The sequence below is a fragment of the Pinus tabuliformis genome, chromosome Q, assembly GCF_031772625.1.
Source record: "Pinus tabuliformis cultivar Carrire ecotype Pingquan chromosome Q, CPIR1, whole genome shotgun sequence".
NCBI classification, from domain to species: Eukaryota; Viridiplantae; Streptophyta; class Pinopsida; order Pinales; family Pinaceae; genus Pinus; species Pinus tabuliformis.
The window spans coordinates 1149494927-1149522791 of record NC_142296.1 but is presented as its reverse complement, the minus strand read 5'-3'; the positions used below and the strand labels follow the sequence as shown (position 1 = coordinate 1149522791).

At 32.3% G+C, this 27865-nt stretch overlaps 1 protein-coding gene across 1 annotated transcript; it reads right to left on the bottom strand.

Moving 5' to 3' along the window:
- Positions 1-24766: 24766 nt before the first annotated feature.
- LOC149223683 (21 kDa protein-like) lies at positions 24767-25618 on the bottom strand. The gene has a single exon (XM_089383386.1). It carries the CDS (start codon positions 25542-25544, stop codon positions 24909-24911), a length of 636 nt encoding a protein of 211 aa, XP_089239512.1. The 5' UTR covers positions 25545-25618; the 3' UTR covers positions 24767-24908.
- Between the last annotated feature and the right edge of the window lie 2247 nt (positions 25619-27865).

Genomic DNA, 27865 nt, shown 5'->3' with positions numbered 1-27865 from the left:
AAGAGGTTTCTATTTAATTAAATATTGATTTATATTTAATTTTGAAATGCAAATCTCTTTCATTAAATAGTGAGAATAATTTTATTTTTATTATTTAGATAGATAAAAATGGTCATCCATATAAAGCAATTTAAATTAAACAACAATACTAAATAATCTAGATAGATAGAAATGGCCATACACTTGATGTCGAGTAAAAATAATTTCAAAAAGCCATAAAATAAATGTAGGTAAATGTTGTTCATCCCATCCATGTAAGATGGAAGGAAAGGTTAAGTAAATAAGCATAAACATACTCACCTTATCAACTTGTAGTTATCAAACTTTCCTCGCCAACATAGCCTAACAAGCAGGGAAAATTTTAAGGATGGAAATTTATCTTAAAGTTTAGAAATCTTGACGAATACCACTACTCCATAATATGAAATATGTAAAATATTTGGTAATAATTTTGTAAAAATATTCAAATTTATGATAATTTATATAGTCTCTATATAGAATAATGACAAATATTAAGGTGAAATAATTTTATACCATAAATTTTGGGCGAATTAGTTTTAGAAAAAAATAGATATTAGCGAATCTTCTTTTTGGAAAAAGTATAGACAATTAGTCCACCTGTGAATATTAGCCCCTAAAATTTTCCTGGCTAACAAGTCTTGTAAGAATATTGTTTCTACAAACTCATTTGTTTGTGAAATTTCTCGATGCATGCACTTTTATCTTATCAATATCATTATCAGACTTATTCTCTTTTGTACCACACTTGCTACTATTTATAGAAGCAAATGCTGGTAAATTTTTGGGACTCGGTGCTACTGAATTTGAAGTTCCCTCGAACAAAAACTCAAGCTCATAAAACTACAAATATTGGTCTTGAGAGAAAAACTCCGCAATATCATTTGTAGGGTGATGGCCTTTGAGTTTGAATTTTCCTGAAAGTGATGTTTAATATTCCATCTATGACGTCAAGTGAGTTTAGTGGAGATGGCTTCCAAAATGTTTATGTTCTTAAGGAATCCAAATAAAATGAGCTTCATCTTCATTTCATCAACTTTATACTTGAGGCCATTGGATTTCCCCTTGACCACAATCCAAAAATACTTCACAAATGTTGTAGCCTTGACAAATATTAAAGTCATTTGGAGAAATAGAACTTGTGTAAAATATATTGGGTATTGGGTGGAAAATATGTGTGATAATGTTCATAGAGGAAAGAACCAATTTGTAATTGCAAAAGGTCACATAGCAAGATTGAATTCCTTACAAGTGAGGAAGAAGATTTGTTGTCGGGTGTTTGAATCATGGTAAGGTGGCTAAGAGACCAATCAAACCCACCTCGTCCTACAACAAACTTTCACCTCCTCCCACTCCCAGATATACATGTCCAGGGACAAATTTAGTGATTTGGCAATCACAATGAGTGAGTGAGTGATTGAGTGATTGATTGGTAAATTAATATATTTATACATTTATTTTTGGTCTGTTGAAACTAACATTTAATCGTGTTTAGTTTTTCTTTTTACATGTATCTCCACAATATGTAATGTGTAATAGAGCTGACGTTTAAAAAATGTTGACATACTTACATTATGCCTACATAGCTCCCCCATACTAGGTTGTATAGCACCTCTTGGCACAATAAACCTAGAGAATGATTTATATCCTTCTGCAACCCTCAAGCACCTAAGAGTAGTTGCAACTGTCATGTCCACCAGTTCTACATGGAATCCTTTTGCTAGCTTAGCTCCAATCATGTAGGATTGATTCACTCATCCTAGTGCATCTTCATGGCATATTTCCACTCATACCTTGTTAGTTTTAACCTTATAATCTCAAAGGAGAATCCGTCAAAGTAATGGTAAGGGAGGTACCATTCTTTCTAAGGGCATCAAATCTCTCTAATCTACATATTCTATTGATTTATCCTTATAATAGAATTTCTAGTGCTCTTTATACACACATACATACATATATTGGAGAATGAGGAAATTATTCTTTTGTAAGAATTTAGAGCTTAGATTAGGTCATTATAAGATGTGGTTTATTGATTTTCACAACTCTCCACTTCATTAATTTACACATATAAGCCTAGACAAAGGTACGTATCCTTCCACCTCCCTTAAGCACCTAGGGCTACTTGCGACTATCATCTCCAACACTTCTACATGAACTCCCTTGGATAGATTGGCTCCAATCTTGTAGTTTGATTGATCCTTCTTGGTGCATCTTTAAGGCATAGTTCCACTTACAATTTTCTAGTTTCAACTCTACAACCTTATGGTAGGTTCTATCAAAGCAATGATAAGGGACGTTGCATTACCTCTAAGGGAATTATATCTATCTAATCTACATATTTCATTGATTTATCTTTATAATATTATTTTTATTATTCATTAGTTATAGTTTAGATACTATTGTAGTGTCTGCAACACCATCCAAAATTTTGGCCTGCATCCAAATTTCAGAGCCTTCCTTCGTTTTTTTCCTTGATGGTTGCAAACACTCGGGCTTATCCCATGAGCTCTTGCCAAGTTTTCACACCTTCTTCACTTGATCGACCACAAGTCGTCTTTTGGCATTTTGATCGCTATGTCATGCTTGCGAGTTTGTTTTGGCAATTTTGAAGGTTTGTCTTTGTGTGTATGAGTTGTTTTCGCTCTGTCGACATATGTCGCACTCACCCACAAAATGGTAAGCACTCCCGCGCATGTGTTGTTATGGTCATTCGAAGACATATTTCAACTGTTGCACTTGTCACTCTCAACCTTCGAGTCAGTCTCATTGAGCACATGTTTTCTTGTTTGTTTGAGGTGTCTTGTCATCAAGTTATGCTAAGTGTGTGATCACACTGTCATGTATGCACGAGTACACTTGCTTTCACACTTAGTCAATTTTCCTGAAAATATGTCGACCAGACAACCCTCCGTCAACTGGACTGAATCTTAGTGACCTTGCGCTATTACCTAGAACTGTGAAAATATTGAGGTTGTCCTCCAGGTAGCCTACTTTGTGCAATTCTGGAAATGAGCTAGTTGACTAACTCTCAGAATTGCAGAAGTTGATCCAGTCTGCGCTTCCCGTAAGACCTCCCATCAAGCCTCTCGCTAGTCAACCAGAGAAAGAACTTGAGTTGTGACCTAGGGTTGTACTGATCTCCAAAATTGTGCAAAGTTGTCCTACCAACCCTTCTTCCACACTTTGCAACCATCTCTGTTATTGTGCAGAACTGTCTGAGCCCTGAATATCTCCCATGATTGTGCAATTTTTTACCAGTAGCTCCTAGAGCCCAATCTTTTGCTCCTCTGAAAAACTGCACATATTTTTTTGCTAGTGCCTCTTACTGCCCGCACTGTACTCCCCAGAGAAATTGCACAGATCCCAGCTGGATGACCTGCCCAATGCTCACCTAGAAAATTATGTAGATTGTCCCACTTGTTCCTCGACACCCCACCTGTCCTTCCTCCCAGAAACTGCACAATGTTTCCTCCTAGAAACTGCGCAATTTTTCCTCCCAACTGGGTTTTTCCCCATAGCTATCACTCGTGTTTCGGATTGCGAAAATTTGTCTCCCAATGACATCTGCACAATTTTCCCAACAGTGCTCTGAAGCTTCACATCTCGACCTATGTTGTGCTCTCTACAATCTCAGTGCCTTATCCCTCTCCCAATCACCTACACCGAAATGCAAAAAAATGCATCATAGTATACTAGGATATTTTTGGATTTGATGGCGTCTCGTCATGAGTGATTGCGAGAATAGGTACATTGATGAAACATGGCGTGACAACGAATGGGATGGAAAAGAGGCGCATGCTAGAAGACTTTCTCGTGGTCAAATGAACACCCGAAGCACATCAAGCAAGCGAGCAAAAGGGACACATTCACATGCATCATCAAGAAAAGACCAAGAGCATCAAAGATCCCACACACTTTTCCATGTGGAGGTGAATACATATTACACCGAGAGCATATCATCACTCATCGGCACAACAGCTCGACACAGACACCACAATCAGCCAGTACATGTCAACAATGTCATGTCGAGTTGTGTATTGAGTTGTCTTGTCCCTTCAATTTTTTCTAAATCTCTTGAGCTTAAATTTAAACTTTGTTACCCTTGAAACCCCTAATTTATAGGTACACACATGAAAAATGACTAATATCCTTCTACTTTCATCAATCTCATATGGATTCTTACACCTCTCATATCCAACACATTTACATGAACTTCTTTAACTAGTACAACTCTAATTTTATAAGTTTGATTGGGTCATGCAAAGGCATCTCTATTGGCATATTTCCAGTTATACCTTGTTAGATTCAATCCTACAACCTTAAGGGAGATTCCATCACAATTTGAGTAAGGGAAGTTCCATCACAACTAGAACAAGAAAAGTAGCATCTCTTCTAAGGGTAACAAACCTCTCTACTAAGCATGCTTTATTGATATCTCTTTTCTATACTAGCAAATCTAGTCTTTGTCAAAGAGAGAGAGAGAGAGAGAGAGAGAGAGAGAGAGAGAGATATTTTAGTTGGAATCCAGTGAAAATTTTTCCAGTCAAATATTGATTTTTTATTGTTTAAACTGGGGTTTTGACTACATATATCGATCCAAAACCCTATGGAGAGTTCAAAACTAAAACTTGTGATTCCAACAAATCGCTACCCGATTTTGAGTTAATTAGACCAAAAAAACTTCCAAAACATCTAATAAATAAACTATAGTTATACATATGTATGCTAACAAATCTAATGTTCATATATACCCATGGTGTAGAAAAGCCATGAAATTACAAGTGACTTATAACATCTTTCTATGACCAATGGGAAAAATAGTAAAGGAAAATGAAGTACATCCAAGATTTGGTACGTGGAAGAAAGGAGAAATAAAGGTAAAAACAATTTGAAGACACACACCATGTACATGTCCATGAATATTATAAGACCTCAATCCCAATCGAATAAATGTAAAGCCTATGAATGTTGCGACATAAAGAATGTACCCAACATTACGAAAAAGTGAAAGTGAGACGGGACCAACATAAAGAATGTACCCGACATTACTTAAAAGTGAAAATGAGATGGGACCAGCAATTAAGTCCTTGAGTGATAATAAAAAATTATAACTTGTGACTAAATCTTCTTGTATTATATTACAAAATAATTAAGATTTGCAACTATATCCTCTCATGCTAGATTATCAAAGAAAATATTATGAGGGCAGGATGTTTAGACCTATTTACTCCACTTTTGACACGTGTAACATCCACGTTAACCGAATATCTATTTGTATATTGTACTGTATTTTAGCGCTCACGTTGTGAGAATTTGGTTATACTATATTTGGGTGCCAATTCCCCCGGGGATATTGGGATTTGGAAATTGGCTATAACTAGCAATTGCACCAGATGTTGCAAAGGAAACGACGTAAGGAAATGTCATAGGAACTAGTATTATAGAAGACGCAACGAGAGTTCTTTATAAGGAGATGGGAGATAGGGGCATCCTACCTACCTAAGTAAATGTCTAAACCAAATTTGGTGTGATCCTTTACAATGGTGTGGCCAATTAAGCAAGGCGGGGAATTTATGATGAGGCCCTAAATTTTTACCGTGATATGTAAAAACACATTATAGGTTAGTTAAAGGTGATATCATGGAGTTCAATGATTACAAAATATAAACAAGGGGCATTTTGATGAATCTTTGAGGCTCTTACCATCTACGCAATTATCAGGAGTGAAGCCAAACTCCATCACCTTCATGAGTATTTTATCAACTTGTTTACATTTTCTGCTTTCACGACATGGTGAAAAGGTTATGAATATGTTATTATGAATGGAATTACCAATATGCATCATAGTTTACCCAACAACATTTATTAGAAGACACCTATTGGAGTGAAGCCAAGCTCCATCACCTTCATGAGTATTTTATCAACCTGTTTACGTTTTCCGCTTTCACGACATGGTGAAAAGGTTATGAATATAATATTATGAATGGAATTACCAATATGCATCATAGTTTACCCAACAACATTTATTACAAGACACCTATTGTGTACGCTAGGGTTTTTTAAGAAAATGAAGTGTGGTTCTTAGTATAATGCAAGACCAACACTGCAAATAGCTTACTAGGTATCTTTCTTCAAGAGTGTTCAAGAGACACACAATAGAGATTTGGTTGTCACTATAAAAATATCTTTTATAACTTTAGGCAATGCTTTTACCATAAAAGATTTGAATACGGTGTCTTTCTTAAGAGTCTTCAAGAGACACACAACAAATATTTGGTTGTCACTATAAAATTATATTTCTATAGCTTTAGGCAATGCTTCTACCATAAAATATTTGATTATGTAAGTTTCCACATTGTGAGAGAGAATTGCAACATCTAGAAATGAAAATATTTTACACATCCTTGCAATCCTATTCCAGTGGATCAGAACAAAATTCATTCCAATGGATGAAAAGAAGCAACTGAAAAAACATATTTTGCTATTTGTAATGATATGAATTTGTAAATCCAAGGCCATTATAAATCTCTAAATAATTATTTCCCATTTGTAAACATAAGAATTTATAAATCTAAGACATGATTAGAACTTTGAAAGTAAAAAACTATTTTGCAAACTCTTAGATCATGTATGATTCATAATTTGCAATATTTTAAAAGAATTAAAATTCATACACCGAATTCCAATACTGTTGATAATTGGTATGATCAACGGTAAGTGTTTTCCCAGTTTTCAATGGCTCATTTCAAACTCGACCGTCATTTTTTCCATATATTTGGTGATCTCAATTTCACAACGACCCTCTTGAACTGGCTACCCAGAAGTCCATGCGAAACCCGAAATGCAGTGTCATCGGCGATATAATTTGAAAAAGAACCTACCATAGTGAAACACCATCCACCAAGCAGATAGAAATTGGAAAATTGTTTAAAAACAGTTTAGTGAGCTTAGTGATGAAAATCCTGGTAGAAGACACTGAAACAAACATGATTATATATTGAAAGTATATAAAACAGAAAAGCAATACCCATAACCAATAAATTTCTTCAATAAAATTAATGTGAAAGTTATTTCTACCATCTTTACTTTCTATATTCACCTTGAGCTTCCTCTAAAAATGCAGAAATAAGAATAACAACCTTATTAAAAAAAAAAAAAACCACTTCACATATAAAAGTAAAATTAAGATAAAACTTTGATCCTCAAATATGAGAGCATCTCGTGATAAAATGCAAAAAGATAAAGATAGTAAATACTGAAATTCTTGCTCATGGGGTAAAGGAAAAAATATTCTGGTTATTTTAAAGGAATCATAAAGTTAAACATCCGTTGTTATAAGAAATTTTATTAAAGTAAATTTAATATATATTTATAAAATATTTTAATATTAATAATATATTTTATATATATAACATATTTAAAATGATATAAATATAATAATATTTTTTTTTTACTTTTAAAAATAAAAAATATTAATTAATATTTTGATAGGGATATTATCGTTGATCGAGATTTCGTTCAACGTTTTGGATGCACATTCCATTCATCATTACCAACATAGAGTTTTGGTGTAAATGGATGCGGATGAGCGTGAACATAGAGTTTTTGTGTAAAACTTTATTTTGCCCAACAAAAACGACATTGTTAACAAGATTTACAGCTTGATTACACAATCGAGATATTTAAAACTTTAAATGACCCGTTTTATGTAAGGCTGCATGGATATTTGGGCATTTCTGCATGGTTGGAGAGATTTAAAATAAACGTTGTATTGAGAGAAGGGACCAATTAGTGAGACTCTCTATTTGTCGCTGGTTCCATACAGTGAACATCTCACTGACAATTGAAATCATAGATGCTTAAATAGAGTCTTATTCACACTTAGTAAATTTTGCTATTCTGAAGCCATTTACATGCGATAGTGCCAATACATCTAACTGTGGGTTACCGACATTGTTATCTGCAAAGTGGGCATGGGCATGAGAGTTGATGATAAGACCATTAAGTAGTACAATTTACATGGCAATCATTTTGCATACTGTCCAATCTAAATCATTTCGTGATAAGCTGCACATATCAATCTGTCACCATCACCACCCCCAGGACTTACCAAATCGCGAGAAAATATAATAGATACAGAAGAATCAGTCGCTGAATTGTGACAGTACCACATTTCTTGGACCACTCAACCATGTAAGGGAAAGCTCTATTTCTGAAATCGTGATGTAAAAAAGCGTCTGTGCGCAGCTCCCTCTGTATATTGCTCGCAATATCCAATTGCCGATCATAAATCGTGGGGTAACGCCTTTGAATCCCTGTTTTTCAGTGCTCCATGGCGAGCCCATGGCATCCAAAAGTATTTGAGGAAGAAAAGTAGCAGAAAAGGGGATATTCTAGCATGAAATAGTGTGGACAATGGACAACAGACCATTAACGAAATGTAACGGATTCATAACAATTTGATGGCAGTCGCTCTTTCAACGAATTGTAACTGATTCATACAGGTTTTTTCAATCTGATGGCAGTCGGTCTTTCCATCGTCTAATCTGTGAATCAAAGGTTGACAAAGTTACTGGTGGCATGGGAGGAGAGTTTGTTTCAGAGGGAACGCCCTACTGCGTAATTAACTTTGCATCTACTCACTTTATATTGATTTTATGTGAAAGTAGTGTTACCCATCTATTAAAAAAAATATTTAGTTATGAATAAGTTAAGGTAAGTTGAGATTTATTTTTAGATTAAAATAGTGTTATCTAACCTCTAAGTTAAGATTTATTTTTAGATTACGAAATAATATTATTAATGATGAAGTAAAATGTTATTAATACATAAAAGTTTGTTATACTATTTGTGTTAATTAGTAGGAGTTTATTTTAAAATTATGAAATAGTGTTTTCAATAATTGAATGTAATGTTATCAATAATGGAATGCAATGTTATCAATGTGTATGGGGATTTACTTATGGATTAGTGTTATGAATGAGTAGATATTTATTTTAAGATTATGGAATAATGTTATTATTAAGTAATTTTTGAAATGTATTGTTTTCCATGTTTATGTTTATTTGTTTTAAAAGACATAATAGTATGTTAGTTAGGTCTAGAGTATGTTTTAAAATTGTTTTTGTTGGGTTAAGAGCTTATTTTTTCGTAGGATATAAGAAAACAACTTAACAACTTAAGATTCAAAGGTATTTGGCAAAAGTGCAAGCTTGCCCCCTTATGCATCACTAATGAGTCTTTCCAATAGGTATGATTTTCCTTGAATAACTGTGATGAATCACCTTGCATTTGACGATAGAAGTAAGATATAGCTATCCTCAATGTTTTGACAAATAAATTATGATAAGTTTTTTCATTGTTAAAAAAGAAAAAAGAAAAAAAATTAAGATGGGCTTTTAAGTATTTTCATTTACTTTAGCTTAAAATAATAGATTTCCACTAATTATTAGAGACAAATATATGTATGGCCAAATGTTCACATCCTAGTTTAGGAATGGTGCTAGAAAGAAAGCATGTGTCTCCTAGATCTGGTGTAGCATGATGAAAAACTTGCAATGACTCTCGGGATTTATTCGTTGGGAGGTTGGTGATCGAACTAAGGTTAAGATCGGGTTAGATGCTATTAAGAGAATTTATGGGAATCACACTTTATATGTCCCATTACTTAATTACATCCATGACAAATGCATACACCTCCTTCATAAGATCCATCATCCTCACAATAATAACATTAATCAACAATCCTAGAGCAAGGCATAGGAATTAGGGCTGACAGGTATATATGCTTATGAATGGGAGAGATACATTTCTCGATTACAATCAGGAGGCATTACAATAACAGAACAATAGGGTTATATGGCTTGGGATGGTATGTAAAAAAAGTGTCAATCGATGGTCAAAGATATATATCGCAGGTTGCCTAGGACTGAGAAGGATTTTGTCTTGCACAAATGGTTCCAGGAAGTACGGAAATGGGAGTTGCCAAACAAGATCAAATGTTTTTGTTGGATAGACTGTGTGCTCATATGGAGGAACCTATAGATACGAGGATTTACAGGTTCGGGCATTTGTCATATGTGCATGAGGGGACTTGAGGATATTGATCATTTGCTTATTCATTGCCCATATGTTGTGGCTGTGTGGGATAGGGTACTTGATACATTGAACATTGCTCCAAGTAGACATAAGCAAACCTTGGTTTCTTGTCTATATTTTTGGCTCATATCACATCATCAACATCGAACCGTACCATTATAGATCATATGGTCCATATGGCGCAACATTAATTCTTATATATTTGAACAAAAAGGGGTTGTGGTTTGGGAATATGTAATTAAGATAGTTGCATATTACAATGAAATTGAACCAACAAAGAGGTTCTCTAACAAAAGGCAGTGCAGGTACAAAGACATTTGGAATCACTTTTGTGTGGGATTTTTTGATGGGGCATGTTCTCGGAGGGAATATGGATGTGGTGCATTCATAGTTATAGAATCAGGCAAATACTTCAATTTCTGTTGGGAAGGAGGACATGGTACAAACAATAGAGCATAGATCATTTCTTTATGGGGAGTACTTATAGCGGAAAAATGGCTAGGACTAGAGAGCTTACAGGGATATAGAGATGCTAAGGGCATCATTAACTAGGTCAAGGACTATACTTGTTTTAATCCGCCCATTGTATTAAACTAGATGAAGCGTATCGGGACACTGATAAGTACCTTTCAACATATACAATTTGATCACATATACAGGGAGCAAAATATGATTGCAGATCTTCTTTCTAAGATAGGTGTCATCAAGGAGCATGGTAAGTTCTACTTTTCAGCTTTTTAACATGATGTCAAGATTAATGCTGAAGAGTTAATTATTCTTAGGAGAAAGATTTTTTATATTTTCCGTGGACTGTGCTATAAATTTTGGGGAGACATTTTGATGAAAATATATGATGTAACTGTGTAGAATTTTATGATACAACACTTGGAGATATATAGACGATAGAAGGGGAATAGACAAATAGTAGAAAGACAATAAATCGACATTTTTTAGAACAAGATTATTTTGTGATAAATGATTGTAAACATAGAAACAATTACAAATATATGTACTTTCTTTTTCATCTCTAAAAAAAGAAGTATTTGAATACATCCCTAGAGAACTCTAAATTGATGCCACTACATTACAGAATACATGAATTTGTTGGATCATGGAATGCTTAGAATTAAGATAGAATTAATTCAGTTTTTTCTTACTGTTTCTGAGTTTGAGGTTTTTAGTGTAAAAAGATACCAACAATAAAGAAAAAAACAAGTCCCGTCACCATTTCAGAATAGTTTTACAAATAATCTATAAATTATATCTTACAGATGAATTCGACGCTTCGAAATATACTGCTCCGAAATATCTTATATAAAACCAGTGAAGTGTAAGTTGAAAGTCAAAACCGTCCGAGAGATATTGCCTTTGACATTCGCATTACACTTTTGAATTGACATGTAAAAGTGTGGTGAGTTGTACAGTCTGCACAGTAAATCAAATCAAATTTTGTTTGCCATAACAACGACACCTCTATCTATTTTCCCTTCATATGCAATGTGAATGAGGTCCCACTTATTTTCTATTTGTCCTTCATTTACAATGTGAACGAGGAGGCTGATTTGAAATATAAACCGAAAGGTAGGTTAATAAGTTCCCAACTTATTATGCAGTGTCATTTGAGCTGAATCTATTACTCATTGGATTCGGGATTCAACTTTCCAGTTTTATCACATGTTTTACACTTTTATAGTGGTGTCGAGAATGTTCTTATTTCCCATTTCTATAGTGTTGTTAGGAATGTTCTTTGTCGTTCATGTTCAATTATTTTAAAGGGATACCTAATAGGTATGCTTTTTGATATGCTTTTTCATTGAGGAGAATGTGGTTGACTGGGAATTTGGTTTATATATGAAAATAAAAAATGAGTTTATATAGATGTAATCTATTTACATTTTTAAGTAATATTAAGATGGTAGGGTAATTAGATTTTTCTTTTTAAAAATATTGATTTACGGTTATTTTGAGATATAATTTAATTTAATTCTTTTAATTTAAAGTTTTTCAATAATTCTATTTTGGTTAAATTATGAGGTTCAAGCTTAAAAGGATGGTTTTTAAAAGTTTTTTAATAACTTTCTCTTTTTGTTGCCACATCATTATTAGATACCCTTTGGATTCACAATTGTAAAGGTAAAAATTATTGCCTAGCTTATTGCATAAAGAAAGAACTTTCCCAAAGTGTCATGTCATAGGTCTGTTCATTTTCTCTTTGTGACCCAAATGATATTTATTCGTGTCATATCAAATATGGAAGAACTTTCTTTATGTGACAACAGGGGTCTCTCTTCTTATTGCCACATTCTTCAATTCTTTCTTTTATTGTGTTGTATCGCAAGAAAAATATATTTCTTGTGATGCATTACATCTTCTTAACATTAATTTTTTCATTGGTTTCTTCCCTTTTCTTTTTACCACGGGGGTTTCACTCAATGAACCTGTGACCTATCACGTGCACTCGTGGCATATTAAACAATACCTTTAATTTGACTATAGATTGGAAAATACCCCTAAAAATCACATTATTTAACACCCTACGAATATGAACCAATACACCTTCCCAATTAAAAAAATCCCTACTTCTGCTAGATATTGCAGGTATTCATTTTTTCATTAACTTTTTTTATACCCCTTTATATTTTTTTCATTAACTTTTTTTATACCCCTTTATATTTTTTCATTAACTTTGAGCTCCATTTTTTATACTTGCCAATATAAAAACCCTTTACCCACTATATATCCCCCAATATATTATGTCATTTTCCCTCAATATATATCCCACGATATGAACCCACGTGGTATGATATATCTCCCCCAGTGAAGCCCCCCTTCTTTTTTCTTCGATCCTTAACTTTTTTTCTCTCATCTCACCTTTCCTTTCTCTTTCTCCAATCCTTTCCTTCATTTCTTGGTTATGTTGCATAATTAAAATTTGTGTGACAAATTGTATTACATTCAAAGACTTTATGTTTGATATGTTGTTGTCCATAAAATGTTTTTTTACATGATATGGGATTTTTTTTATTCATAGTCTATCTTTTTCCTCCTATTTTTCGCGTCCTCCAAAACTTTAGGAATGTGATGTATTGCATCCTAACTTTTTGTCAATGTAATATGCTACGCTCAACAACTTTTCTTTGTATGAAAAGTTCATTGCATCAACCTATATTTTCTTGTTTGCAACATTATTAACTTGTTCATCCTTTACCACATTTCACGAGACACGTAAATTTCCCTTGTGTGTTGGTGTCCAATGGCCTGATTTCACACACCAACTAGGTTTTGTGAGTGTGATGTATCACCCCACAACATTTTTTGTTGATCAAGGTGTCGTACTACGCAAAACTTTGGTTGATGTAACACCTAATCCACTAGTGCCATGTATCATACATGAATTTTCCCTAGGTTGCAATAACCAACTAGAGCATGCCACATGTCCTCCCTAACTTAGTGGCTTCTATCATTTCACAAACAAAAATTATTCATGTGATATGGGTTGTATTGCATGAAGAAAAACTTCAAGTGATACAAAAAATACTCAAGTTTGCCTTAGAACTCGTCCAAAATCCTTCAAGAATTTTCCTAATTGTTTTCCTCAATGGGCTACAGGTGTCTAATGCCTTATTTCTTCTTTAAAACATCTGAAACATGCGTTAAGGCCTTAGAGCTCTAACTTGGTTTGTTATAATAGGAGAAGAATAACTCTTACCATTGGTTTCTCAGGAAGGATAGTTATGCATCCAAGAGCCTTGGCATAAGGGTTCCTACATATTCCATGACTAATATACGATGCTAGGGTTTCAAAGACTTTAAAATCTCATATTAAACATTAAATTTGTGTAACAAATTTATCTAATTAAAGTTATAGGTTGGTCATCCAATTTCAAGGGGTCCTTATGTCCCTTTTAACATAGCAATTTAAGGATCCTTTCTACCCCAGGAAAAAGCCTAACCATCTAGAGTTGTATATCTGTGTGTGCACGTGTGTGCATCATCCAAAATTTATATATATAGATTTTAACTAATTATTATTATTATTAATGTTTTATTAGTCTCAAAATAAATATATAAATATTTATATATAAATATTAATAAAAATTAATATATAAAGATTAATATAATATAACTATATCTAATTAAAAATATGGTTATTAATATTATTAAATACAAATATTGTAAATTATTTAAATAATTCATTCTTATTTCATTCATTATTAATTAATTTATTAAATAATTTATCAATTCATTAAATAATTAATTAATGCATTTAATAATTAAATCCTAAGATAAATATTATAAACCCCTAAATAAACACGGTCTACCATGGTTGAACATAGTTGATTTTCATAATGAGACAATATTTATCGCAATGCGATGTTGGGCTATGCTCGATCACGGTTGAACCCTTAGATTTATAAACCCAAGGGATCAATACTAAAACCTTAAAGGATTATGAACCCAAGGGAATAATATTAAAACCAAGGGACTGATATTATAAACCCAACGTATATAAACCCTAAGATGAATATTATAAACACTAACATAAACATGGTTGACCATGACTCATTTTCATATTAAGACAATCCTTGTCACAATGCGACATTGGACCATGGTCGACCATGCTTAAGCATGGTTAGTTTTTATATCAAGACAATGTTTATCACAATGTGACGTTCGACCATGGTTAATCATGCTTATCCATGGATGAAAATATTTGATTTCATAAAACATGGTTGACCATGGTTGAACATGATTGAGCATGGTTGACCATGGTTGACCATGATTATCATATTGTTACAATCTTTGTCATAATCCGACATTAGATCATGGTTGAGAAAATGATTGATTTTCATATTAAGACAATATTCTCTATGATATGACATTAGACCATTGTTAACCATGATTAACCATGGTTGACCATGGTTGATCATGGTCGACCATGGCTGATCATGATTGAAATGATAAACCAAGGGGAATAATAAACCCAAGGGATTGATATTATAAACCCAAGGACTTAATATTATAAACCCAGGGAATAATGAACCTTGGGAAATAATAAACACAAGGGACTGATATTATAAACCCAAGGGATTAATACTAAAACCCCATGGAAATATGAACCTAAAGGAATATGAAACCAGTGGATTTTCGTATTAATAGAATCTTTGTGACAATGCAACATTCGACCATGGTTGACCATGGTTTAACCGTGACTATCATAACAAGACAATCTTTTTCATAATGCGATGTTCGACCATGGTTGAGATAATGATTGATTTTTATATTGAGACAATATTTGTCACAATGCAATGTTGGACCATGGTTGACCATGATCAACCATGGTTGATCACGATTGATTTTATAAAACATGGTTGATTTTCATATTGAGAAAATCCTTGTCACAGTGTGGCGTTGGACCATGGTTTAGCATGCTTGAACAGGATTGATTGTCAAATTCAGAGAATATTTGCCACAATGCGACGTTGGACCATATTGGTTGACCATGATTGATATTATAAATGAGTGTGCTCAGAAATTCAAGTAGGAAGCACTCAAGTGGGTTGCGGTACATGTACCAGCTTAATAGTTGAACAAATTTAATAGAGATTTTGTAAAAAACTATTATTTTTATTTATTCAATTATAAATATAATTTTATTTTATATTTAATTAATTTTAAAATAATAATAATAAAAAATAGCTATCACATATTTTTCATTTTTCTCTTCATAAACTTGATACTAAATCAAATTATCAAAACACAATTTAAATAATTAATATTTAGTGGTAAAAATTATATGTAATTCATTTAATTGTATTGCTTTTATAAATACTTTTTATTATATACTAGCACCATTATTTTAATAAATGTGATTGATATATACACGGAGATAATTAATGAAAACAATAATTCATATCATCATGGTGTGTGTATAAAAACCTATTGATAAGAGTGGCATTTTTTTTAGATTTAATATAGATATAGAGCAAAGTTTGTCGTTTTCAGGATGAAGTATTTTTTCACCATATACGAATCGACTTGAAGTCATGTAATGACCACTGTGGTTGCAAGTCGGGCAATGACCATTGTGCTTGCTTAAGGCGGAATTGCATTCAAACACTATCATATAAAACCCTAATTACTGGATACACTAAACTCCTAATTAGAAATTAGCGGATAGACTATGCATGGCATTAAATGGGGCGAACTTGCCCATTAACCCTACATGTAGGTTGAGGAATCTTGGCGCAAAACCTGCAAAAATAAAGTGAATACACTATGATAAAACCAAATAATATGGTAAAGGTTAAAAAAATGATCCACACATTAACCCACAACAACATTATAACATTGAACCTGCGTCTAACTTGAGTATGGAACTAGCACATCGAATCAAGCATTGAACCTGCACAACCTCGTCGCATTGAACCAGTGCATCAAACAGGCACATCAAATCACTCATTCAACCTGCACATCGAACTAAGGAAACGAAGGGGGCCAAAACGTGTTGTTGAAGGGAGACGATTTAGTGACCGCTTTTATATGATCATTTTTCTAGAAATTCCAATCTAGAACCATGGGGATCAAACGCTGGATGTAGAGTCGAACATAAAAGAACTATATCGAATATAAATCTATGATATAAACAATTCTTTCCCAGCAAAGCAATACAGACAGAATGGTTTTAATTAATAACCTTTGTGGCCATTGTTTGTTCTTGGGTGATTCATTTGTTTGAAGATCTATGATTATGTGTCAATGGGCTAAATCTCTAATTAGATGGATATTCATGATATAAATGCTTAATACCGAATATAAATCTTGGATATACATTCATGGTTAATCTAAGTAAGTTTTTAAAATATAATATGAATGAAATATATAGATATAATGTACCAAAATGGTATTAGGGATTTCCAATCTCTCTTTAACTACCAGTTCCTTCTCCAATATCGGACTTGAGTATCGAACCAACACATCGAATGAAGCATTGAACATGCACCACCTCGTCGCATTAAACCAGTGAAGCAAACCGGCACATCAAATTGATGATTCAACCAGCACATGTGTTGATCACACACCTGAAACTAAACGAAACAATTTAATAATAAATAATATTTAAATTTAATTTATTGTTTTGGTTTAAAACTAAACAAATTTGATATATTTTTTATATCAGGTATTATATAGCTTATTAAACTAACACAATCATATTAGTAAAGGTAATTAATATAATTATGATTATTATTAATAATTAATATTACTATTATTATTATTTTTATGGTTAAACAAATTTAATAATATTAATTCATTATTAATAATAAATTCATTCATAAATAATTAATATATAATAATAATTGTTAAATTATTATTATTACTATTAATGTTTTATTAATCTCAACATAAATATATAAATATTTATATATAAAGATTAATATAATATAACCATATTTAATTACAAATAAGGTTATAAATATTACTAATATTAAATATAAATATGGATAGTTAAACATTGTAAATTAATTAAATAAATTATTTTTATTTCATTCATTATGAATTAATTTCTTAAATAATTGAGCAATTCATTAAATAATTAATTATTTTATTTAATAATTGAACTTTAAGATAAATATTATAAATCTTTAAATAAATATGGTCGACCATGGTTGATTTTCATAATGAGGCAATCTTTGTCGCAATGCGACGTTGAACCATGCTCGACCATGGTTGAATCCTTAGATTTATAAACCCAAAAGAATAATAAACCCGAAGGATTAATATTAAAACCCCACAGGATTATGAACCCAAGGGAATAATATTAAATCCGAGGGACTAATATTATAAACCCAAGGTATATAAATCCTAACATAAATATTATAAACAATAAAATAAGCATGATTGGCCATGGTTGATTTTCATATTGAGACAATCCTTGTCACAATGCGACGTTGGACCACGGTCGACCATGCATAACCATGGTTAATTTTCATATCAAGGCAATCTTTGTCACAATGTGACGTTCGACCATGGTTCACCATGATTAAGCATGGATGAAAATGTTTGATTTCATAAAACATGGTTGACTAAGGTTGACCATGATTGACCATGGTTGAGCATAGCTGACAATGATTATCATATTGATACAATCTTTTTCATAATCCAACATTGGACCATGATTGAGACAATGATTTATTTTCATATTGAGACAATATTTGCGACAATATGACATTGGACCATTGTTGACCATGATTAACCATGGATGACCATGGTTGATCATGGTTGGCCATGGTTGACCATGGTAGGTTATGATCGACCATGGTTGACCATGATTGATATTATAAACCAAAGGGAATAATAAACTTAATGGATTGATATTTTAAACCCAAGGGCTTAATATTATAAACCCGGGGAATAATGAGCCCAAAGGAACAATAAACCTAAGGGATTGATGTTATAAACCCAAGGGATTAATACTAAAACCCCAAGGGAATATGAACCCAAGGGATTTTCATATCAATAGAACCTTTGTGAAAATGCCACGTTCCACCATGGTTGAAATTGATTTACCATGGATGATCATGTTTGATTTTATAAAACCTGGTTGGCCATGGTTTGACCATGAATATCATAATAAGACAATCCTTGTCATAATGCGACGTTTGACCATGGTTGAGACAATGATTTATTTTTATATTAAGACAATATTTGTCACAATGCAACGTTGGACCATGGTTGATCAAGATTGATTTTATAAAACATGATTGACCATGGTTGATTTTCATATTGAAACAATCCTTGTCATAATGTGGTGTTGTACCATGGTTGAGCATTCTTGACCATGATTAATTTTCAAATTTAGAGAATCTTTGTCACGATGCTACATTAGACCATGGTTGATTCTCATATTAAGACAAAATGCATCACAATGCGATAGTGGACCATAGTTGTCTATGATTGAATTTATAAAACATGGTTGACCATAATTGATATTATAAACCCAAGGGAATAATAAACCCCAGGGGTTAATAGTAAAAACCAAAGGGATTATAAATCTAAGGGAATAATATTAAACCCAAGGGATATGAATCCATAGATTAATAAACCCAAGGGATTGATATTATAAACCCAAGGGATTGATATTATAAACCCAAGGGATAAAAATTATAAACATTACGATAAATACTATAAACCCTAAAATAAAAATGGGTGACCATAGTTGATTTCCATATTGAGACCATCCTTGTCACAATGCGACATTGGACCATGGTTGACCATGTTTGATCATGATTGATTTTCATATTGAGACAATCTTTGTCACAATGCGATGTTGGACCATGGTTGATTTCCATATTGAGACAATCATTGTCACAATGCCACATTCGACCATGGCTGACGATGGTTGGCGATGATTGACCACTGTTGAACATGATTGATATTAGAAACTGAAGGGATTGGTATTATAGACCCAATGGAATAATAAACCCAAGGGATTGATATTATAAACCCAAGGGATTAATATTAAAACTCCAAGGGATTATGAACCCAAGGGAATAACATTAAACCCAAGGGACTAATATTATAAATCCAAGGTATATAAACCCTAAGATAAATATTATAAGCACTAAATTAAACATTTTTGAATTTCAAATTGAGATAATCCTTTTCACAATGCAACATTGGACCATGGTTGATTTTCATATTGAGACAATCATTGTCACGATGCAACATTTGACCATGGTTCACCATCTGGCTATGATTGATGAAGATTGAAGATGATTGATATTATAAACCCAAGGCATTGATATTATAAACCCAAGGGATTAGTACTAAAACCCCAAGGGATTATGAACCCAAGGGACTAATATTATAAACCCAAGATATATAAACCCTAAGATAAATATTATAATTACTAACATAAACATGGTTGACCATGGTAGATTTTCATATTGAGAGAATCCTTGTCACAATGCGATGTTGGACCATGGTTGAGCATTTTTAACAATGGTTGATTTTCATATCAAAAAAATCTTTGCGACAATTCAACATTCGACCATGGTTGACCATGGTTGACCATGATTAACCATGGATGACCATCCTTGATTTTATAAAACATGGTTGACCATGGTTGACCAAGCTTGACCATGATTAACTGAGGTTGACCTTGATTGACCATGGTTGGCCATGGTTGAACATAACTATCATATTGTGACAATCTTTTTCATAATGCGATGTTGGACCATGGTTGAGACAATTATTCATTTTCATATTGAGACAATTTTTGTCATAATGTGACGTTGGACTATGGTTGACCATGATTAACCATGGTTGAACATGATTGATTTTATAAAATATGGTTGACCATGGTTGAATAATATTAAACTCAAGGGACTAATATTATAAATCCCAAGGTATATAAACCTTAAGATAAATATTATAAACATTAAAATAAACATCGTTGAGAATGGTTGACCATGGTTGATTTTAATATTGAGACAATCCTTTTCACAATGTGATGTTGGACCATGGTTGAGAATGCTTAACCATAAATGACTTTCAAATTGACAGAATATTTGTCACGATGCAACATCAGACATGGTTGAACATGGTTGATTCTCATATTGAGACAATATTCATCATAACACGATGTTGGACCATGATTGAATTTATAAAACATGTTTGCTCATGATTGATATTATAAACCCAAGGGAATAATAAACCCTAGGAATTAACACTAAGAACCCAATGGATTATAAACCTAAGGGAATAATATTAAACCCTAGGAATATGAATCGTTAGATTAATAAAACCAAGGGAAATATATTATAAACCAAAGGGATAAAATTATAAACCCTAAGATAAATATTATAACCCTAAAATAAACATGGTTTACCATGGTCGACCATGGTTGATATGCATATTGATATAATCCTTGTCGCAATGCGATGTTGGACCATGGTTGACTATTCCTGAACATGATTGATTTTCATATCGAGATAATCTTTGTGACAATGCAAGAGAGGACCATGGTTGACATTGGTTGGCTATGATTGATCGTGGTTGACCATGATTGATATAATAAACCCAAGGGAATAATAAACCCAAGGGATTGGTATTATAAACCCAAAGGAATAATAAACCGAAGGGATTAATACTAAAACTCCAAGGGAATAATATTAAACCCAAGAGACTAATATAATAAACCCAAGGTATATATACCCTAAGATAAATATTATAAACACTAAAATAAGCATGGTTGACCATGGTTGATTTTCATATTGAGACAATCCTTGTCACAATGTGACATTGGACTATGGTTGATCATGCTTAACCATGGTTGATTTTTATATCAAGACAATATTTGTCAAACTACGATGTTTGACCATGATTGAGCATGGATGCCCATGTTTGATTTTATAAGACATGGTTGAACATGGTTGACCATGATTATCCATGGTTGACCGTGATTACCATATTGAGACAATGTTTGTCCAAATGCGACGTTGGACCATAGTTGAGATAATGATTGATTTTCATATTGAAACAATTTTTGTCACAATGCGACATTAAAATATGGATGACCATGATTAGCCATGGTTGCCCATGGTTGAATTTATAAAACATGGTTAATCATGGTTGACCATAACTAATATTATAAACCCTAAGGATTAATACCAAAAACCCAAGGGACTATAAACCTAAGTGAATAATATTAAACCCTAGGAATATGAACCCTTAGATTAATAGACTCAAGGGATAAAAATTATAAACCTAAGATATATAAACCCTAAAATAAAGATGGTTAATTTCCATATTGAGACAATCCTTGTCGCAATGTGACATTGGACCATGGTTGACAATGATTGATTTTCATATCGTGACAATTTTTGTCACAATGAGACATTTGCCCATGGTTGACCATGGTTGATTTTCATATAGAGACAATATTTGTCACAATGCGATGTTCGACCATTGTTTACCATGTTTGATTCTATAAAACATGGTTAACCATGATTGACCATGGCTGACCATGGTTGTCCATGGTTGACGATCATAGTTGATCATGATGAAAGAGATTTTAGTTGAGGTGATCATGGTTGATGAAATTCAACCATGGAAAATCATGGTTGACCATGGTTGATTTTCATATGAAGATAATCTTTGTCACAATGTGACATTTGACCATGGTTGACCATGTTTGATTTTATAAGCATGGTTGACCATGGTTTACCATGTTTGATTTTATAAAACATGGCTCACCATGGTTGACCATGATTAACCATGGTTAACCATGATTGTCCATGATTGTCCATGGTGATTGACCATGATTGACCATGGCTGACCATGATTATCCATGGTTGACCATGATAGTTGGTCATAATGAAAGAGATTTTAATCAAGTTTGATCATGCTTAATGAAATTCAACCTTGGTTAATCATGGTTGACTAGTGCTGACCATGGTTAGCTGTGGTCACACTAACATAGTTGAAGAACACAAATTTCCTTAGACTAGTGTGTAAATCCACATTAAACCTCAATTTTAAAATATTTATTATAATATCAATCCTTAGAACCTTCCAACTCAGCTAAAGTATGATACTTTAGCAATGGTTCTCCTTAAGTCCTTTTATTGCAAAATAAAATTCTAAAACAAAGGAGTTAATTCCTAATATTTTTCATTCATCCAATAAATTTATTACCTTTTAAAATACTTAACTTAAATAGAATTGAAATCAATAGCATTGAGTATTGTCCTTATGATGTTTGAGGCTTTGAACATATTTATTGCAACACTATTTATGTTGGGGAAATTACTATGAGATATGTATTTAATTTTTTTTTAGTGATTATGAAATTGGCATAAAAATACATCCTATTGCATTAAAATTATTTATATTAAGCTCTACACAAATTTCATTGAAAAATAAAAATATTAATTTAAGTTAAATATAAATAAAATCATTTCTTTGTTTAAAATTTAAATTTAAATTATTATAATTTAACTAGTGTTTCTAAACATCATCACGCCTTTTGATTATCTAATTACAATCTCTCTTGATATTTCAATTTCTTAACATGAGAGAGGGGATTTATGATGTAATATTCAAAAGAATATTAATTAAAAAAACAATGGAGAGAGATAATAAATATTTTAGTGTGAATAATGTGGGTTATAAATTAAATATTTCAATAGTCATATTAATTAAAATATTTGAATATCAATTATGTATGTACTATATAAAACAGTTTACAAAATGTTATAGTTAAAACAATTTATTGATGTGTTGGTCAAAATGAAAGAAATTTGTAATTACTTCTTTTCTTAACATGGTTAAAATTAATTTTTCTTTTTTTCTTTAATTTTTTAATTACATTACATGACATCATTATTTTGGATCTTATAAAGAATATATTGATTTCATCTTATTGTAATTGTTTATTAAATATAAATTTACATTCATAAAATCATAATTTTAAATATATAAATAACATCACAAATTTCTATATCCTAACATTATAATTTACAAATTGTAATTGTTAAAAATCATAATTTAAGAATTTAATTAAAATTTATATTTAAAGTATTCCACATTTTTATGTGCTTATTTAAAATAATATTTTTATATCTTAATTTAATTAATAATTATTACCATTACATAAATGATAAAAATTAACCCCGAAATAATAAAAATATTAATTAACCCCTAAATAATAAAAATAATAATTAACCCCTAAATAATAAAAATAATAAATTTAATCTTTATAGTTAAGAATCTAATTACACCTTTCCTTAAAAACATACGAATTTACTAATTATTTAATTTGACACCACTGCCGAAATTAAAACTTAATCACGTATGGCCACTTTGAATTTCAAAAAGTGGCAAATCACGAAAAGAAAAGATAAAGCTGCGGTGACCACGGGCTTGTCTGTCGTTCGTAACTCTTATTGTGGGGTCGAATACGCAAGGACGGTCTGCGAACTCGTGGCCGACAACAAGGCGGCATGAAGGCACCGATTTTATTTATATAAATCTAATCACTCTGGTCACTCTGCACCGATTTTATTTATATAAATCTAATCAATGGATGGCTAAGCAAAAGCATTTCTTTAGAGAAGCAGACCATCTTAAAGCGCAAAAGCATTTCTTTAAATCATATTCCTGCTCTTCGTTACTCTGCAAACTAGCATCATCCCACAACATAAAATAATTGTTCAATTAAGTGAAAGTTAGAAATCTTCAGGGAAATTTTGATACTAGATTAATGAAAAACATTTACAAGCTTTATTACGAAAGGCTCATTGGAACAAGGAGGTCTGAGGCGCAGAACACCAGACATTACTGACTGGTGGCTAGGTTTTGGCTATTGACAGAGGCTGATTTCTAATTTAATGTTTATGTTTACTTTTAACATTAAAATTTACAAGTAAAATACAATCACAATTTTAAATAAGGAAAGGAGCTTGGTTATTTCCCCATCAAGCTTCAAAATTCCCATAGAGATGCATGTGTGTCCTCGGGCCAGTTAAGCAGGGCCGTTTCATATTACTGAATCCACGACCCAAACGGGCATTCAGAATTGTATTTTAAAGATAGCAGATACCTTCCCAGGCAAAAGCGTGCATGCATTAATAAAAAAATTATTTTAACGAACATTTATTATATCACTATCACAGAATTTACAATAAAAAGTCCCAAACTTTGCCTCAAGGCCACAGGCTAAAATCTATGGTATACATATTCTATGAAATACTGATTATATTATTTGAGGCGAGGCTCCCTTGAAGGCTTCAGACATGGAGCTCATCTCCTCTTCTGGTGGCAGCTAATGTGTTGACAAGAGCGAGGGCATTACTTATCAATTTGCGCACATTTTGCACTTGGCCGGTGACCATGGCCGTAACATTCCCGCTGGTGTTGAGATCTTGAAAGCCAGTGAGGCAGGATTCCTGGTCTGTGAGGGCCGCGCTCATCCATGTTTGCACGTTGCTCATATGAAACCGGAAACTGTACGCCTTCAGTTGCTTCAGCTCCACCAGAGATCCACTAATCTCGTACGTGGCATCCCTGAGATTGCCAATACAATCCTTAAGCGCCGCGTTTTCTCTTTCACTCATCATGGCGCCTCTGGCTTTGAGGCCGGCGGCCCAGACGGAAACATTGCGAGCATTAAGCAAGCTGACTATCACGGCCGCCTTCACGAGATCAGTCTGCTTCGCCTTGAGAGGCCCGGCGTAGGAAGAGAGCGACGAAACGCAGAGCTGCGGATAGAGAGTCACGTTGCACGAAGTTTTAATGAATTCCGCGATATCCGTGTGGTTATAGTACGCGGGATATTTCACGTCCTCCGTTGTAGCTGCTGCAGCAAGTGAAGGCATTATGAGAGCAAATGTAATAACAGATAGAATAGCGAGTAATTGATCCATACCCGTTCGAACTGTAGAAAATATGCAATAAGATGTAAAACCAAGCGAATGCGAATATAAGCTCTCGAAGAGAATTGCACGTATGCTTCTTGCTCTGGTGGTTATAAATAGGGAAGTTGGGATGATTATTGCCGCTTTTTCAGGTATTTTTTCAATGGCCCGCCTCCGGCCGCGGCTGGTTAAAGTCGGTGACACTAGTGGATCTTTAATAATGGCGCTAGGAATCCTGTAATGTTTCGCACTCTCACATGCCTTCCACGATGAGCTGTGGCCACACTGGTCAAATTTTATAACAAGTTAAAACGCCGATTACACAACCAACCAATTTCAGCACAGTTTGTATAACCAGCGTGCTCAGAAATCCGGGTAGGAAGCGCTTAAGTGGGTTGCCGTATTTGTACCGGCTTAATAGTTGAGCAAACTAATTTTTATAAATCAGGAAGTTTTACTCCAATTATTTCATGAATTCATTATGAGCAATGTGTGTGACCAAACTGAAAGTCGGTTCCCGAGTGGGAAGGCGTTTGAGAGATTTTCACTATGACACATTGTACTTATGAGGTACAAGGAGTAAAGTTGGAAAGGATAAGGATAATCCTCATTAAAGTTAAAAGTAATTTCATATTAAAAAAATAATGTAAGGATATTTTTGAAATAAAAATATAAGTATTAATTTGGAATTTCATATTAAAAAAATTAATGTAGGAATTTTTTTGAAATAAAAATATAAGTATTAATTTGGAAAGCATAAGGATAATCTTCACTAAAGTTGAAAGTAATTTTATATTAAAAAAATTAACGTAGGAACAGTTTTGAAATAATTTTGAAATAAAAATATAAGTATTAATTTGGAAAGCATAAGGATAATCTTCACTAAAGTTGAAAGTAATTTTATATTAAAAAAATTAACGTAGGAACAGTTTTGAAATAAAAGTATAAGTATTAATTTGGAAAGGATAAGGATAATCCTCATTAAAGTTAAAAGTAATTTCATATTAAAAAAATTAATGTATGAATATTTTTGAAATAAAAACATAAGTATTAATGTTGTTTTATTAATTAATATATATTTTGAAAAATTATATGAATATATTTTTAAGTATATTATGGTTAGTGTAAATTTAAATTTATTATCTTCCAGAGGATTTTTTATTTTTATTTTTCGTCTAAAAGATATTTGTAACTTAAAAGATTTGATTTCTCATAATTTAGTAGATTTGGATTTGATCTCCTTCATAATTTAGTAGATTTAGAGTTAATATGGATTTAGAGATGTCTAATTATTAATTATAACTAGTTATAATTATAATTTTATATTTCATTTCTATCTTTTAATTTTTTATTTTTTTAATGTAATGTAATTTAACATCTCTTTTTTACTAGGCTAGATAGCACCCATATGAGAAATAATATATTTTAAGTTATTTTAAATTTTTGTAATAAATTTATGTAAATTAAATTTATTATTTTAAATTATCATTTATCAATATTTATAGTTTGTAATATAAATATTTTTGAATTTTTGAATTTTGTGAATTTTAAAATATAGTAAAAACAATTTGTGGAGGGTAATCTATTTTTTAAATTTCTTTTAAATATTAATGTTATTTAATATATAAAATTTTGATGTAATTAAATATTGATTTATGTTTAATTAAAAAGTTTCTATTTAATTAAATATTGATCTATATTTAATTTTGAAATGCAAAACCTCTTTAATTAAATAGTGAGAATAATTTTATTTTTATTATCTAGATGATAAAAATGGTCATCTATATAAAGCAATTTAAATTAGACAACAAAAACATTAAATAATCTAGATAGATAGAAATGGTCATATACTTTAGAGTAAAAATAATTTCAAAGAGCCATAAGATAAACGTAGGTAAATAATTTCAAAAAGCCATAAAATAAATGTAGGTAAATGTTGTTCATCCCATCATCCTCACGGACTCGACGCCTCTTTCCGCCCTTCTTTATAATGTTTCGGTTCCGGAATGTCAGGGTTTCACACTTCGACAGTTCCAAAGGGCTCTCTACTCCGCTTGCGCTTCTCTGATGCGATATTGGATTGGACCCGATACGGAATGAACCAAATGCAATAAATTTTCAGGTCTGAAATAGTGTTCCACTTAAGAAAATATAATGATTTCTTTGTGTAAATAGAGTTTGCCCACAGAACTCTGTAAAACAACTTAGAAAGCCTAGATGCGCCGATATGAAGGAAAAAACGATCCTAAAGGCTTCAGTCAAGCATCACTTTGAAAAATAAGGCGAATTCATCAATTTTCAACTCAGAATAAAACAATTGAGCCGATATG

Bases quoted from the DNA above. Each gene is read 5' to 3' on its own strand.
- LOC149223683 (XM_089383386.1), bottom strand. From the start codon at position 25,544: ATGGATCAATTACTCGCTATTCTATCTGTTATTACATTTGCTCTCATA.